The sequence below is a fragment of the Spermophilus citellus genome (assembly GCF_964194105.1).
Source record: "Spermophilus citellus genome assembly, chromosome: 5".
NCBI classification, from domain to species: domain Eukaryota; kingdom Metazoa; phylum Chordata; class Mammalia; order Rodentia; family Sciuridae; genus Spermophilus; species Spermophilus citellus.
In genome coordinates, this window is record NC_138186.1 from 169606024 (window position 1) to 169620549 (window position 14526).

The 14526-nt window shown below is 34.0% G+C and overlaps 1 protein-coding gene across 4 annotated transcripts in view; it reads left to right on the plus strand.

Moving 5' to 3' along the window:
* QKI (QKI, KH domain containing RNA binding) overlaps positions 1-14526 on the plus strand; it is a 134202-nt gene that overhangs the window by 22875 nt on the left and 96801 nt on the right. For all 4 annotated transcript variants that reach the window (XR_014021952.1, XM_081294237.1, XM_081294238.1 and 1 more), the window contains exon 2: positions 12305-12447. Coding sequence is in view for 3 of the 4 variants with exons in the window: in XM_081294237.1 (XP_081150363.1) it covers positions 12305-12447 (143 nt within the window). In the remaining variant the exon portion in view is untranslated. The remainder of the gene's footprint in view (positions 1-12304; positions 12448-14526) is intronic.

Genomic DNA, 14526 nt, shown 5'->3' on the forward strand with positions numbered 1-14526 from the left:
CTAACGCACTTGCCTGGCATGCTTGGGGGTGCTGGGTTTGATCCTCAGCACCACATAAAATAAAGATGTTGTGTTCACTGAAAACTGAAAAATAAATATTAAAAAATCCTCTCTCTCTCTCTTCTCTCTCTCTCTCTCTTAAAAAAAACAAAAACAATGGGCTGAGGAGGTGGCTCAAGCGGTAGCGCGCTCGCCTGGGATGCGTGCGGCCCGGGTTCGATCCTCAGCACCACATACCAACAGAGATGTTGTGTCCGCCGAGAACTAAAAAATAAATATTAAAAATTCTCTCTCTCTCTCTCTCTCTCTCTCTCTCTCTCTCTCTCTCTCTCTCTCTCTCTCCTCTCTCACTCTTTCTTTAAAAACAAAACAAAACAAAACAAAAACAAAAACACCGGGGTATGGAAAAAATACTTGGGGTGGACGGATTATATTTTAAGGCTTTTTTTCACGTATCAGATCCATCATTATAATTTTGGTCATCACAAAAATGTGTGTCTTTTTACACTTTTATTCTTCATAATAATTAAAGTTTATGTGTTCAGAAGCTTGGTTTGTTCTAATGTAGTGACCCCCATGAAGCTATAAAGCTTTAGTTGACTCTTAGAGAACTTTGTCTTGTGCCCACTCTGGACTAGGTATTTATATCCCAGAACATTTGTCATATTTGCCCTCTCTAGTCCTCTACTCTACATCATGGAGGCTGTTTCCTCCCTTGGGAAGAACTGTAGTGGCAGGGCCACCTCCTTGCTTACTGTGTCCTGCCTTTATCACCATCATTCAACCCTTTCGTTTCCAGTAAAACTTTGTTGGGACATATAAATCAGTCTCTAGGAAGGGTCTGGATTAAAGCAAAATTCTCTTTACACAGGAGAATTCATTTAAAACTGTCCTGTGGGAAGTGCCTTGTTGTACAGGTTCTGGTGGGCTTGCTTTCCTAAGGTATTTGTCAGACGTTTATTTTGGGAATCCCTAGCTCAAGCATGAAGAAATCCAGAGGAAGCAGATTCTTGCTGAATCTGGTTTCCCAACTGAACATTCATTTTTCCTTGGATAATTAATTCTAGGAATGTCTTTCATCCTTACAGACCACATGACCACTGAATCTAACTTAATACTTTAGTATATGCATGATCTCCTTAGATTTTTGTTATAGGATGATTATGAGGAGTAGAAATTGAATATAAAGTAAAATTATTATTACTTTAATAAAGTATGTTGAGGCACTTCTTTAAGAGGTCATATTTGTGTACTTGGCTTCAACTTTTATTTTTACTCACTTAATTTCTAATGGAGTGGGGGCTATGTTTGTATTTGCATCTTAAATATATCTCTAGGGCCTTAGCCAGTGCCTGATACGTAGTCAGTGCACAGTATGTGCTTGTTAAATGTGTATTTGAGAAACATATTGTACCATTGGTTATTAAGAATTTTTAAAATAGATGATACTTTATTCATGCCAGTTTCATTTTGTTAACAGATATATTATTAGGAAATTAAAAGTTTTCATTATGAACATTTTTTTACTATGATTTGTGTTAAGGGTTGATAAAGACTGTTCAGCTATAACCATAGGGATTGTGAAAAGGCAAAAGAGGAATGAATCATTATAATCCCTTTGGTGTAATCTTGGTGGGGAGGGCAGCTTTTTTCTTTTGGCCTTTTTAAATTTTTTTTAATTGATATTACTTTAAATGGAAGGGAGAGTATGCTAGTAGGGTTAACAAGCAAATACCCCATTGATGTTTGAGTGAAAAGTAATAAGAGTGCCTTGCGACTTTGCATATTTTTCTTCAGATAGTCTTAATAAAGTTTATGCAAAAGGTTTGTTTTCCAGGAATCTGGAAATGGATGTTGGGAATATAGCAAAAGGCAAAAACAAAGCTAGGGACCCTCTCAGAGTTTACATTTTAGTGTGGAGAACAGCTAGTGAGCCATATGCATATACATTTTATAGTATATTAGGCAGTGTTAATCATGGCAATAAATTGAACTGGATTAGGAGGATCTGGACTATTCAAATGGATTGGGGCAAGTTGGCAGTTTTAAATAGGAAAGTCAGACTGGAGTTCCTTTAGAAATTAACATTGAAGCAGAGATTTGAAGGAGGTGAGATGGTATGAGCCATACTGTTCTCTGTTAATAGCTTTCCAATGGGGGGAAAGAGTCTGTAAAACCTTGAGGGCAGGACCCAGCAATTCCATGTGTGGCTGTAACTGTAACTGAATTTGGACATGAGGTTGGATTAGCTAGGACAGTAGGTCAGAAAAGGGGGTGGGGGAGGTAAAGAGAGCCTGAACAGTATTTGCCACAGGCCCTTGCAGATCTTTGTGAGGATATGAGCTTTTTTACAGAGAGGGGAAATTGTTGGAGCATTGGCTAATCCAGAATAGTTCTGAGTATCCTTTAGGGAACCTGAGAAGTCCAACTACCTTCTTGATCATTAAGATGTCTGATTTTTTTCCACCACATTCTCACACAAGTGTATAGTGAGGTTTTTGAGAGAGTATGGGCTGTGTGGTATTGTAACAGCTTAAAGGAGAATCTAGTTATCTGTATCAAGACAGACTTTTTAAAAGATTTTCAAAAAATTAAAATGACTTTTCCTGTTTTGTGGGAAGTGTAGTTCATGAATTGTGTATGTGTATGTGTTTTGCTTTTAATATGTCATGAATCAAAAATAGGGTTGGGGATGCGGCTCGGAAGTAGAATGCTTGCCTAGTGTGCACGAGGCCCTGCGTTCAATCCCCACCCCCAATACTAATCATAATAATTTAAATATTTTTTTCAGTTTTAATTTCTAGTAAGGTACTGTGGATTTAACTCATGAACACAAACTCTTTGTGCTTCTCAAAATAAAATTTAAAAGTATAATCCTGAGAAAAATTCAGTAGGAGGATTTTGAGCGGAGGAATGACCATTTACTTGGAAGCTGGGTGGCAGGCAGGCTCTGGAATATACAAAATAGATTGACCCAACAGTGGTGGAAAGAGGGGAGACCAAGTAGGTAATTTCATAAATTACATAGGAAATAATTGTGGTTACAACCAGGGTAGTAGTGGTTGAAGTGGGGAGACATGAAATTCTGTACATATTCTGAAAGTTAAATACAATGTATTTGTCAGTAGATGGGATGCCAAGGTGTGAAAATGAATTTGCCTTTTTCTGAGATCAAGAGGAACAAGGTTCTGAGGAAATATTGGGAGTTTGTATTCAAACTTGTCAAGTTAATGTGTTAAGAAGGCAGTTGAATTTAAGTGGTGCTGATGGTAAAAGTGTTAGACTGGAATCCTTTACCAGGATTTTTGTTGGGTTCTCATAATTTTTTTAAAAAAATAATATTTAGCTTCTATTTTTAACAAACCAGTGTTTTATATTCTCAGAGAGAATGTCATTCTGCATTTTAAGACTCATTAAAATTGCTATCCAAATATGTTATTACACGATGGAGGAATGTATACTTTAGGAGGCAGTAAAAAATATAGTTAATGCAGTTTTCCAGTAACATGACATTTTTTAGATTTTCTGAATCTCATTCTTTGTAAAAGTCCTCTAATTTTGGCTTTATTAGAAGGAATCACACTGCTTACTATATTAAAATGATGTTTTCAGTTCCAGTTACTTTGACATTTCAGGGCATTGTATAATATGTTGTTTTTGTAACAGAAATGGAACTAAGATATTTTTGCTGAAGTTTTATTTTCCTTCCTAATACAATATTGGTGCTTTCCATAAAGAATCTTTGGAAAGTCTGGTATGATTGATAGTTCATTATGGCTTTAAAAACTCTGGTTAGCTTAGTATGAGAGATTTCTCTTGTTTATGGGCTACTGTAACACTTTGAATGTTAGTTGACATGCACTTGCTTTTTAAAAAAATATAGATATATATTTAGTTGTTGATGGACTTTTATTTATATATGCGGTGCTGAGAATTGAACCCCGTGTCTCGCACATGCAGGCAAGTGCTCTACCTCTGAGCCCCAGCCCCAGCTCCATTCATTTATTTTTGTTTATGAAATTAAGAGTCTCATAAACCTGTGGTACATAATTTCCTATCTTAGGTTTTCTTCCACTGAACTTTGATGAAATCTGGAATAACATTGAACTGAAAAGTATAATTAAAGAAATTGTTACCTAGGGAAAGCAATTCACTTTTTTCCTCTATACAGATATAATACCTTCAAAAATTTTTTGAGAGGTCTGTTTTGCTTTTACTCTGATTCACCAAATTCGTATTAAAGCCTGGAGGGATTCAAAATTCCAAGAAAGTAAAATAAACAATATTTAGGAGTAACCTAAATACTATATCTAACATAAATATCCTTATATGAGAATTTGGTGCTTTACCAAGGGTATCATATAAAGTAAATCTTGATATCCAGTAGTTGTGTAATTCTGACAGGAATTGATTCTGTGATTCTCACTCAGTTTTTGGCTATATATAGTCCTTGCCTGTTGGGTATCAGTACAGAGGGCTCACAAAATGGAGCTGTCAGGAGACAGAAGATGCATAGACTCCCAATTGATAGCATTTTAGAGCAGATAGAGGCCATAAATGTGATCTGGTCTAACATGTTCATTTTACTGATGAGGAAAATGAGACCCAGAAGGTTAAATTCAAAGCCCCATGGTAATTAGTGTAGGGAAGCAGGAGTAAGATGCAGTTGTGTAACACCAAGGTCTTTGCTTTTTTTCCCCCTACTACATGTGGTTCTGATAAAGATTCATTTTCTACAGAAAGGTCATTGGTTATCAATTGTAATCTGCTACATACTCTGCAAGGCAGTTTTAGAGTGCCATTGTTTCCTAAATAATATCTATTATTAAAGAAAATCAAATGTATAAATAAAATCTATGAAGTTTTTTTTTTTTTTAAGGACAGTCATCTCAAGTTGAAATTGATGTTAGATCTCTTATTTTCAGGTTTCTTTTTTTTTGGGGGGGGGTATATAGTAACTGACCTATTAAGCACTTACATTTAGCCAAAACTTGTATATTTTGAGTGACTAGTAATGAGTGCTTATTTTAAGAAAGATATGTACTTGTTACTTAAAGTGCACAAGAGATTATTTTGAATGACTGTTTCCTTGATTTTCCTGATAAAGCAAGGATTAGACTAGAAAAGTAAGGTGGTTTCATGGCTTTTCCACCCCCCCCCCCCCAATAACTCCAAAGACCAAAACAAAACTTTTAAAATTTTAATTCTTTATTTTAAAATAAATTTTAACTTACAGAAACACAGAGAAAAATAATATAGAGATTGATGTTAACTGGACCATAGTACAATTTTGGGAATCAGAAAATTATGTTGATATAGTAGAACCCTTAAACAATCCGCAAATTTTAACTCACTTTTTACTAGTTTTTTCTATTCGTGCCTACATGATCCAATCCAGGATTCCATAGTGCATGTGGTAGCGATGTCTCCTTAGTTTCCTTTAATCTGTATCTGGGCTTCTTACATGAACTTGATTGTAAAATATTATTCAGTATTTGTTGTACTCTCACAATCAGATGGAGGTTATTCATTTTTAGCAAGAAAATCACACACAAGAACTGTTGTGCCCATTTCAGTGCATCAGACTGGGGGTATGTGTCTGAATATCTTATGGGGAGATACTCCAATATATTACAGATACTCCGTATCTCAAACTATTGCTCTTTCAATATTTTCATCCATTGGATGATTTATTTAATTTTTCCCTGTGGTAATTATTACTGTGGTTTTCCAGTACTAATTTCTAATTCCATTTTCTATATTTAGTATTTGGAATTCTGCAAGGAAATGTTTTTTTATTTTCCTCTTCAAATCAATTTATTCAGTTATATCAGTATGGTTTTACAATTGTAAGAAAGTTTGTTTTGAAATTTGTACATTAAGTTATTAAAGATTTAAAGACTTGTTAAGAGTACATTTGTTTAAAGTTTTTTCTTTTCTATGTCTTGGGGACCCATTTCCATTGCTATGAGGTTATAGGAAAGGAGTAGTTAATAAAAATTTTCAGGTTCTCAAGTGTTACTTTTTAACCTGGATTCTGATGAGAGCTGCTTGTTTATTACTGCACCTTCCTCTGAATTCACTGGCAATTTCTTTTTTTTAACTGTTTCACCTTCAGATTTGAAGTTTAATACAATGGATATTATATAGAGAGGATTGATTTCCCTTGAGTATTCTAAGGAACTGAATGGTAGCAGACAATGTTTTTATTAAGTAATACTTGATATTTAACATACGAAGCTAATCAGATTTGAAAGTAATTTGTTCAGTTGAAATAAATGTCAAATGAGGAAACCAGCCCATCCCTATTAGAATATTGGTGTTTTTGTATTTTAAAAAATTGCTTTCCCTGCTTTGTTTTGTTCTCTTTTTGAAACGGGGTCTCCTTATGTTGCCGAGGTTGGTGTTGAATGCATGATCCCCCGGGCCTCAGCCTCCCGAATAGCTGGATACCATTGTAGTCAGCTCTGTTATTTGTTTTTTTTCCAATGGCCTATTTAACCTTTTGTGATTATCACAAGTTTGGTTTATTCATTCAATATCAGCACTTCAGAAGCCATATTGTAGTAATTTTATATAATTCCATCTTCTATATTTAATAATTAGAATTCTGCAAGGAAATGTATTTTTTTCCTTTTAAATTTATTCAATTATATCAATATGGTCTTATAGTAAGAAAAGTTTTTTTGAAGTTTATACATTAAGATGATTAAAAATTTAAAGACACTGAAGAGTACATAGTGTAAAGTCTTAAGGAGCCACACTTCATCCACAAACTGTTAGAGTGGAGTAAATGAGGAGTCTTTCAAAAGTTTCCGCAAGGACTTTTTTTTTGTAGTCATTATTAAAACGGTGAACATATAATGCATTAATTACACTTGTTATAGTGTGGCCATCTTATCATGAGCCCAAACTTGGTTTCTTCCATTTTCTTGTTTTCATTTCTCTAATTAGTGTTTCTTAAGATGAATTTTAAGAGATTCTTATTGTAGGAAGTCCTCTATGAATTTCTAAATAAGGCTGGTTGGACTAGCTGTGACCTTAGATCAGTTCTTTAATTTCTTCTGCCTCTCCCCTTGTTTCCTCCCTTCTTGTTTTTCTTTTGTGGATGGGAAAATGGATATGTTAATATATAACCTGCTTTACATTCTGGTAAAGATCAGTTGATTCATGTAAAAAATAACTACATAGGCCTTTGGTTTATTTTTAGAGTTGGGAGTCAGTAACTTAATCATTATTACATTATCTATTATGTTGAATCCAATATCACAAGAAGCATTTTGACCTAAGGTGCTGTCCCTTTCTCATGGGAATATCTTTATAATTTTCTGGTAATTGATTGTTTTAAAATAAATCCATGTCAAATGTGAAAGCTAAATAGTGCCAGAGATGACGACTCATGGCAGTGATGTCTTCGCTCTACATGTACTTAAGTATATAAATTGGGTTATGTATACCTATGAAAGAGCCTTTCCAGGAAGGTATGGCTTACTCTTCAGTACCTTCCATTGTGTGGAGCTGCTCCTGAGAGTGACAGTTAAGCAAATTAATTAACATTGTTATAAGGTCTGCTCTTTCATTTTTTTGTGTGTGAAATTTGTTTTCAGTTTGCACCGTTGTTAATTTTGGCAGTATAAAGGGGGTTATGATGTAACCTTCGTTTTGTAGTTTGTGCAGTGTAATTCTGAAGTTCAGAAGTACAATTTAGCCCCCAAAGAGGCCCCATCTAGAGAATTACTAATGACTTTATTTTGTTTTCTTACCAGTTTGAAAGTAGTTGCTTCAAAAAATTCAGATTGAATTATTTGGTTGTTAGAGTAAGCAAAATGTGTTACATTAAATAGTGGTGCACTGTGTAGTGATTTGCTTTTGAATTTATTTGCTTTCTGTACTTTTATGAATGTGACTTAGAATGACTACAGTGAAATGATATTTCATGGGTTTTTCTTTTAGAATAACTTTTGAAACTTTACCTGTGTTTAGTAAACTCTGAATTAAATATTTCTTTTAATAGCTCTTTGTTAATTCTACGTACATAAGGGTATGTAACAGCCACCACTTTATGAAGCAGCAGGTTTTTTTTTTTTTTTAGGGTTGAATAGACTCCAAATATTATAATTTTAGGAAGCATACTGTAAAGAAAAACTTGTACTTGTGTTAATTAAGAATTAAAATAACTGAAATCTAATTTATTCTTTGTGTTAGCCTATTAACTTAATGGCTAGCAAGAGGTATATTGCAGAAAGTGAGGAAACACTAGAGCCCATTTTCTTGCGTTCAAATGATGAAAGCTATCATTTTAACTTATAAAATCTATACTGTATATGTTAATTTAGATTGTTACAAATCCTAAATATCTTTTTTATGCATTTTGTTGTTGTATTTTATTATCTACAGCTTTAGCTATTTTCAATTTATTCGTTTGTGAAATGATTGCTTGATTTTGAAATTTAGATTTTGCCACTCATATTTTTCTGTTCTTTGACATTTCTTCATGTTGTCCTTGATTGTGATATTCCAGTTTAGCACAGAATAATTGATCTGGTAGTTTATACAGTAATTCCAATTTTAAAAGGAACAGTACAAAATTTTTAAGAGAATGTGGGACTGACTACCTGTCCAGTGATTTCAAATACAACAAAAGGAGTTGAGCTTTGGTTTGGAAAAGAAAAAGAAAAAATCAGTTAAAGCAGAGAAATTTGAGGAGACATTAAGTAGTACAACCAGAACAAGTTTTCAGGCCCTCACAAAAATAGCTTTCTGCAGCACTGAAATTTGGGGGAAAATGTGATCAATGAATTATCTATTCAAGTAAACACAAAATGGGAGGAGCCTTATTGCTTAGTTATTAAATACTCTTAAAAGCCAAAAAACCAATTTCCTAAACTTGATGGCATAACCTATAGATTTCAAATGGATGATTGATCTCAAGTGTGGATCTACAGGGAGGTGAATCCAGTGTGGGTGGAGATTTCATCAGGTAGTTAGTAAGGGGTGCCTGTATTTGGTAGCCAGTGCCTGTATTTGGTAGCCAGATTAGTAAAATATGTGCTCTTTGAAATTGCAGTTAAGAGTTTTGACTCAAACTGTTCAACCCTAAAGAAAGTTAGCTGTTTAACATCAGTCCAAGGAATGTATATTGTAGAAAACGACCAGAAAAAAAAATGTTTTGAATTGTCTGCTGGTGTTCAAATGAACAATTGTGGAAATGTGAAATAGGAGAGACTTACCTTCGTATGAGCAGCAAAATGTCTCAGTGTGTCATGCTTGCCAAGGGAGTAAAGGAGTTCTTAACACTATGGAAAGTGGACCCTTCAAGGACCAGAGGTAAACAGCCTCTGGAGTGTGGATTTCGATTCAGTCAAACGAATTTTCAGACGTTTAAGAACTTCAGAGCAGTGTAAAAACAAATTAAGGAATTTAGATAGAAGATACATGCCCAATTTAAGGGTTATTGCAGTAGGAATTTTTGTATTAATGGTTCCTAAGATCATACAGAGATGGGGGGAACATTTGAGTATTACTGTGTAATAATTGATAAAACAATAACAGTAGTTATGAAGCATTCCAGTGTTTGAGAAATGAGTACCTGTTAACCCACTAGTTAGGCAAGGACTAAAGCATTCCCCAGACCTATTGCATGCTTCTACAATAGCTTGGTTGTAATTTTATCAACTTGATAGGATAATAGTAGAAGAAGCTCTAATTTCTGGGGCTTAGTGGATGAAAAGTTTTGAACATGTGGTTATAGGAGAAAATAGTAAATGGGCCTCTTGCATGCTAAGGTTGGGGAGCACTGAGTTCAATTGAGTCGTTCAGTAATGGACCTCTAATGATATGAAGCACAGGCATACACAGGTTAAATAAGAGACTTGTCTTAAATCTAAAAGAGTTACTATAGTTCTAACAGTTTGTTCTGATATGAGTATTTAAATAGTACACCAGAAATTGCTGATGACTTCCAAGCTAGAAAGGTTCTTGATAAAGATAGTACTCAGCTGGTTTGATTTAATAATGAATTAAATTGTACATTCCTTGAGGACTTGGTCATCTTTTCATTCCCATCAGAACTGACTGCTACATAATCTGTATTTAGGTATTAAGGTCCGTGGTACATGTTAGAGACTGAAACAAATAATGGGAGAAATACTGCCTATCTGTCTTTCATATTGGATAAGTTCTTTGAGAGCTGAAATAAGAACTATGCTTTAGAACTAGCCCATCCTATGTCATTTACCCACCTATCTACTCTTATTGAGGACTCCTGTGTTCCAGGCTCTGTCTGGGTTCAGGGGAAACAGTGGGTAACAGAAGCCTGCGGAACTTTTAGTTCTTAATCAAAAAAAAAAAATCACACAATTATTTATAGAAATACAACCTAATGGTAAATACATTGTTATCTAACTGGATGCTTTTTATATATATATGAAGGTTATTGGTTTTATGTATTTATACATATTTTAATATCACCATCTGAATATTTTTTTATCATTTACAATTGGCTCTTTTAATTTTTCTAAGTTTGGAAATTTTTTTTATCTGGAAGGTTATGATTTTTCCCCCTCCTTACTCTGTTATATTACTGAGATTACTTATAACAGATTGTTGAATTTTGAACAGTTCTTGCATTTATGGTATAAATTCTTTTTTCTTGGTGTACCTGGATGAAAGGATATATGTGTAATTTAAATTATATTAACTGTTTCTAATGCCATTTGGCTAAGCTACACACTAATTTGATACTTAAGAAAGTCTTCATTACTAGACATATACAAGAACTTTAAGAAAGAATAAAGTCTTGCCCTTATAGTCAAATCCAAGGTACTCTCTTTTTTAATTTTTGTTGATTTCATTTGCTATTCAAAGCTAAACCTTTGGTAAGCTTTGATAATCAAATTGTTATTCAGGAGAAAAAATTTGTAATGAAATGAATATTGCTATTAATGAAGCAAAAATGTGTATAATTTTTAAAAAGTAATATTTTATAACTGGGTAAAAATACCTTTGATCACACCTTTTTTCTGTATTGGATTTTATTTAACTGAAACAGATTTAAATAAGTAGTTATGAAAATTAAAGAGTGCATTCAAGTTTGATAGTTCCTTAATATCAGTAGATTGGAATTTCACTTTAGGGTGATATACAAAATACATTTTAAAAATAAAAGGTTTAAAAAAGTACTTATTTGGATGTGAGCCTTTTCCTCAAGGAGGACATAATCTGTAGAATGGAAGACAGTTACATAGGCATCCAGCTAATAGCCTAATAATGACAATTCATATATGTTCCAGTGGGAACCTATCCTCTAGCACAGAATAGAAGCTTAGTAGATAATTCTTGGAAGAATTAATCCATTTTCTTTAAAAACTTGACCTAGTGAAATAGATTCTACATTTTTTCTTTAAGTATATATTTATACCTAGGAATTGTAATACTTTTTTTTAAAGGTTATTGATTTGGGATATCTCTAATTTCTTATATTTAATTCAGTAACTCTGAGTAGTTTGATTTCCATTACCATCTTTTTCTTGAAACTTCTTTGATCACCAATAGCTTAATGGTCAAATCCCAGGTACGATCTTTTTCTTTTTACTTCACCATATTTCTGTAGTATTCAATACTTTTGATCACCTTAGTTTTTATATCACCTCTCTTTTCAAGTTCTCCTATCTACCTTCATTTCTTATTGGTTTAGATCTTGTTTTCCTCAGCCCTCCCTTCTCCCTTTACCTTCTTTTAAGATCTCCCTTCTCATAGCTTTAGCTCCTAAATTTGTGTATCAAACTCGGACTTCTGCTAAACTTGCCACCTATTATCTATTGGGCATTTCTGAATATTCTGAGGACATCTAAAGGATCTAACAAAGCGGTCCAGTCTAAACTTCATTCAGAGAGCTTAGTTCTGAAGTGTCAAACAACCTCTGGTGTGTGTGTTGTCTGGAAGGCGTTCTCTTCATAGTTACTGATGAAGCAGTCATTTGGAATGGCTGGCCGCAGTTAAACATGGAAAAATTAGGTAAAACAAATCTATATCATACTGCTTAAGAATTTGGGCTCTGAAGTTAGTTTTAATAAGATGTCTTATTTGGTTGTTATAAATTCGATTAGTGGTAGAAATTAATTAAGGTTATCAATCTATTAAACATGGGCTTAATCCAGAAACAGACAGAATAGGCCAGTAATTCTTCACTGGAGTTTTAACACTATACATGAAATCTTCCCCTGCAACCCCCTCCCCTATTTTCTTCTGGACTAGCAAGAATACTTTTTTTGTCTAACACATTTAAAATTTTTACTTTTAACAGAAATTAGCAGAGTACGGAAAGACATGTACAATGACACATTAAATGGCAGTACAGAGAAAAGGAGTGCAGAATTGCCTGATGCTGTGGGACCTATTGTTCAGTTACAAGAGAAACTTTATGTGCCTGTAAAAGAATACCCAGATGTAAGTATATTCTTTTGTTTTATTCAGTTTTTTTTTCTGCTTATATAATGTGGAAACATAAATTTGGTGGTAAATATTTAAGAAAGTTCATGTGAGGGACTGGAAGGAAGTATGGATAATTTCTATCTTTTGAAATATGTTTCCATTTGATTATTGCTATGTCATTTTCAGAAATGCCCCTGGAAAAGAGCTTTTTGAGATTTCAAAATGAGGCAAAGAATTATGGGAAGAACTTTGGCTTGAATGTTAAAAAGCAATGAGTTAAACCCCATTTGTCTTTAATCTGACCTCAAAAAAGTCACAGTTTGGGCCACATATCCTTTCTGTAAAATGGGGTATGGGAATATAAGATTGCTTTCAGCTCTTAAATTTTTATGGAAACTATTTCTAATCTGATTGTCCTCTCATCTTAGTCCGTTACTCAACTGTTCTCCATAAACATCTTGTTGTGAATAATCTTGTCCTATACCAGTTAATTTCTAAATACAGAAATTCAGACACTGGGCCTTTTGTTACAAGGCCTATTTCTCTGACCTCATCATTAATGATTTTCCCTCTTTTTCACTACATTGTAGTGACATTGTCCTTCTTTTGGCCTTTTAAAACAAGTTATGTCTATTCCTAGCCTCAAAACCTTTTTTTTTTTTTTTTAGCTGTACCCTGATCTCTACTGTCTGGCTGCTGCTTCTCTTTAGGATCTAAGTTTAAATGTCACTTCATTGATGGTGAGGCTTCCTTCCCTCTAACATTTTACCTAGAAGCCCTGTGAGTTACTCACTTTTTTCACAAGTTTCTTTTTTTCTCTGCAGCAGTGCTTATTATCTGGCATTTTTCTTGTTTATTTTACTGTCTCTCCCCAGCAGAATATAAAATACATAAAACAAGAACTTGGTCTTGTCATTCATTATGATATACCCCATAATATTGACAGATAATAAGCATCCAATACCTTTTGGATAAACTAAGGAAAAATGGTTACTTTTTTAAAATGTTTATTTATATTAGTTATAAGTGGCCACAATACCTTTATTTTATTTTTTTGTGGTGCTGAGGATGGAACCCAGTGCTTCACGCATGCTAGGCAAATGCTCTACCTCTGAGCCACAACCACAGCCCAGGAAAAATGCTTACTTTTGCTAAGTTTTGGACTACTTCTCTAAGAAGTAAGTAGAAGAAAAAATTTGACATAATGTCAAAATGTGATGTGATCTAAGATTTATTAGTTATTTACACAGAACACTAGTCTGCAGATGGGAATAAATGCCTTAAGTTGGATTTATGGGAAAAGCTTTAGTATTTCACAATTTGCATTTCTATTACACTTGTCTTTAAAGCTTACACATTTACTCTATGCATATTTTTGGTTGCAGAGGCAAAAAAAAAAAGAGTTTTTTGGAAGTTATTGGAAAAGTCAAAAAAATAAAGGAAGAATTGGAGAGCCAAAGCAAGGCAGGAACCATGAGATTACTGAGAACTTTAGTGGCAATAGTTTATGGTTTCATTACTGCTTTTAACAGTAGTGTCATAATTTCAGACACTGGGCCTTTTGTTACAAGGCTTTATCTTCAAATTTCCAATTCTTGAAAAGAATGAATTTTGAACCAATCTGCCATGACTGGAGAGGCAGATTGTAAGCTAGGCATGACTGCTGTAGGCCTACCCTCAGTGTTAGGGTTATTCCTAGAGATGGGAAAAAGTATCCCAACTGGGGTCTGCACTGTTTGGTATTTCAGTGTCCCCTAAAGGATATAAGCTTTCTCATCTGCTTTTTAAACCCTGGGGGATAAAGTTTGAGTAGCAGTCATTAACATAAATATATATGTGCCATAAGACTTTAATAGATTATAACCTTGATCTGTTTCCATTTATTCTTTAATAAATCCCATTCAGGGAAGAATATTTATACTGTATTATTAAAAAGACTTTTTTTTTTTTTTTTTTTACAGTTTTCTAAGTGAGCACCTGGCATGGGTCCAGAGGGCATCTTTTCACTGTCTTCCTTTCCTCCTTTTGCCCAGTCCCAGATTAAGTCAGAAACTATGGGGCAGAGGCCCAGCATCTGGTTCCCCCACCACCTTT